Source organism: Metschnikowia bicuspidata, assembly GCF_001664035.1.
Source record: "Metschnikowia bicuspidata var. bicuspidata NRRL YB-4993 chromosome Unknown METBIscaffold_4, whole genome shotgun sequence".
Classification (NCBI taxonomy): domain Eukaryota; kingdom Fungi; phylum Ascomycota; class Pichiomycetes; order Serinales; family Metschnikowiaceae; genus Metschnikowia; species Metschnikowia bicuspidata.
Genome location: NW_017387734.1, coordinates 244,819 through 246,765, shown reverse-complemented (window position 1 = coordinate 246,765; position 1,947 = coordinate 244,819). Strand labels below are relative to the sequence as shown.

At 53.6% G+C, this 1,947-nt stretch overlaps 1 protein-coding gene across 1 annotated transcript; it reads left to right on the top strand.

Moving 5' to 3' along the window:
* Positions 1 to 837: 837 nt before the first annotated feature.
* On the top strand, positions 838 to 1,212 carry NBP2 (Nbp2p; the record flags this gene model as incomplete). The annotated part of the gene is made up of 1 exon (XM_018854664.1): positions 838 to 1,212. A coding segment is annotated over one exon (375 nt), but the record flags the coding sequence as incomplete, so codon positions are not given.
* Positions 1,213 to 1,947: the final 735 nt, after the last annotated feature.

Below are 1,947 nucleotides of genomic sequence, written 5' to 3'. Positions count from 1 at the left end.
CACTTCATACAATAACACGAAATCAATTAACACGACATAATAACACTTCATACAATAACACGAAATCAATTAACACGACATAATAACACTTCATACAATAACACGAAATAAATTAACACGACATAATAACACTTCATACAATAACACGAAATATATCAACACGACATAATAACACTTCAAATAACACGAAATATTAACACAACATAATAACACTTCATAAAATAACACGAACTAGACCACAATCCTTTGGGACTCGAAGACAGATGCGACACAGCACGTGACAGGATGGACCACGAAGATGGGACGCGGAATCCAAGCACGGCTTTCAATAACACGAACCCCGCTCACCACGAATCCTTACTAACACGGAAACCATTAAACAGGCAAACCAAAAACAAAACACAAACACAAACAATCAAACAAAAAACAAAAAGACAACAGCAAACCGAAAATCACAAAGAAACCACAAAAACACAAAAACAAACAAACAAACAAACCAAGAAGCACCGTGGCCAAGTACACCAGACCCGCACCAGACCCGGACGCGACCCGCGTTTTGGCCCGTGCACGACCCGGCATGACAGAGCACCATCTTTAGTAGTTAATGGCCCTGGACAACTACTCAGCTCCTCACACAGCACGCCACGCTCCCCGACTCAATCCGTCCATCCGAGCTCTGCCAGCCACACAGAGCCCCAAAACCCCCACAACCCCAAAAAAGTCCAAAAACCCCTGAAAACCCCGGGCCGTCCCCCCGCGTTCCCAGCAGCTGCCAGCAGCCCCTTGGATACCCGCCCAGCAGGGTCTCGGAACATGACTCTGCACGGGCTTTGTGCGCCCAACACGGCCATCGTGGACTTTGCGTACGCCACGACCCACCCGCTCAGATTGGGCAACTTTCCCGTGAGCAAACACTCGCTGGTGGCCAGCGACCTGGATTTCTACGAGGACCCGCGCTACGAGTCGTACTCGCCGGACGAAATCAACCTGCGGGCCGTGGCGCTTTTCGACTTTGTGCCGGAAAACGACAACGAGGTGCCCTTGACCGAGGGCAAGGAGATCTGGGTCTCGTACCGACACGGCCAGGGCTGGCTCGTGGCCGAGGACCCGGAGACCGGCGAGAACGGGCTTGTGCCCGAGGAGTACGTGGCGATTCTTGCCGCACATGAGCCCGCGGACGAGCCCCAGCCGTTCTTGCCGCATATCCTACAAGGGCCGGCGGAAGAAGCCGGTGCCAGTGTGCAGAAACACACCCAACAGGCACTGCAAGCCGAGGACGACGAGTGGGAGGACACGGACGGCGAGGGGCCGGACCACGACGGCCTACATTGCCTCGGCTCGGAAATGGCCCAGTTGGGCGTGTCGTGAGGCCAGTGCGCATGAAGACTTTTCCCCGGCCCGCTGTAGAAAGCGCAGCGGGAGCCAGGCACGGATTCCTGGCTCCTGGCTGTCCATGGTGTCTTTCAAAAGACGGTTTCAATTTGCGGCTGGCGGTGGCTCGCAACTCGTGTGCTCCAGGACACGCGCACGAGACATGGGCCCACGGCAGCCGAGGAACAAGAGTGCGAGGAGAAAGTGAGAGGAATTAGGGGAGGAAGCGAAAGGAGGAAGCGAAAGGAGGAAGTGAAAGGAGGATGCGAAAGAGCAGAGGGATATCACCCCAGAATCAACGAGAAACGTCACGGCGAAGTCCGACCAGAACATGTATATGCTGGGCTTTTGTTGGCGATGCCGGGTCATGTGCTCGGGCCCGTTGCCCAGACACGGCTGTGCCGGGAACAGAAGCCCGGAGGCTCGGGGCGCCGTGTCGGAGCGTCCAGATGTGGCTTGGTTTCTGGTTTGATTTCTGGTTTGATTTCTGGTTTGATTTCTGGTTTGATTTCTGGTTTGATTTCTGGTTTGATTTCTGGTTTGATTTCTGGTTTGATTTCTGGTTTGATTTCTGGT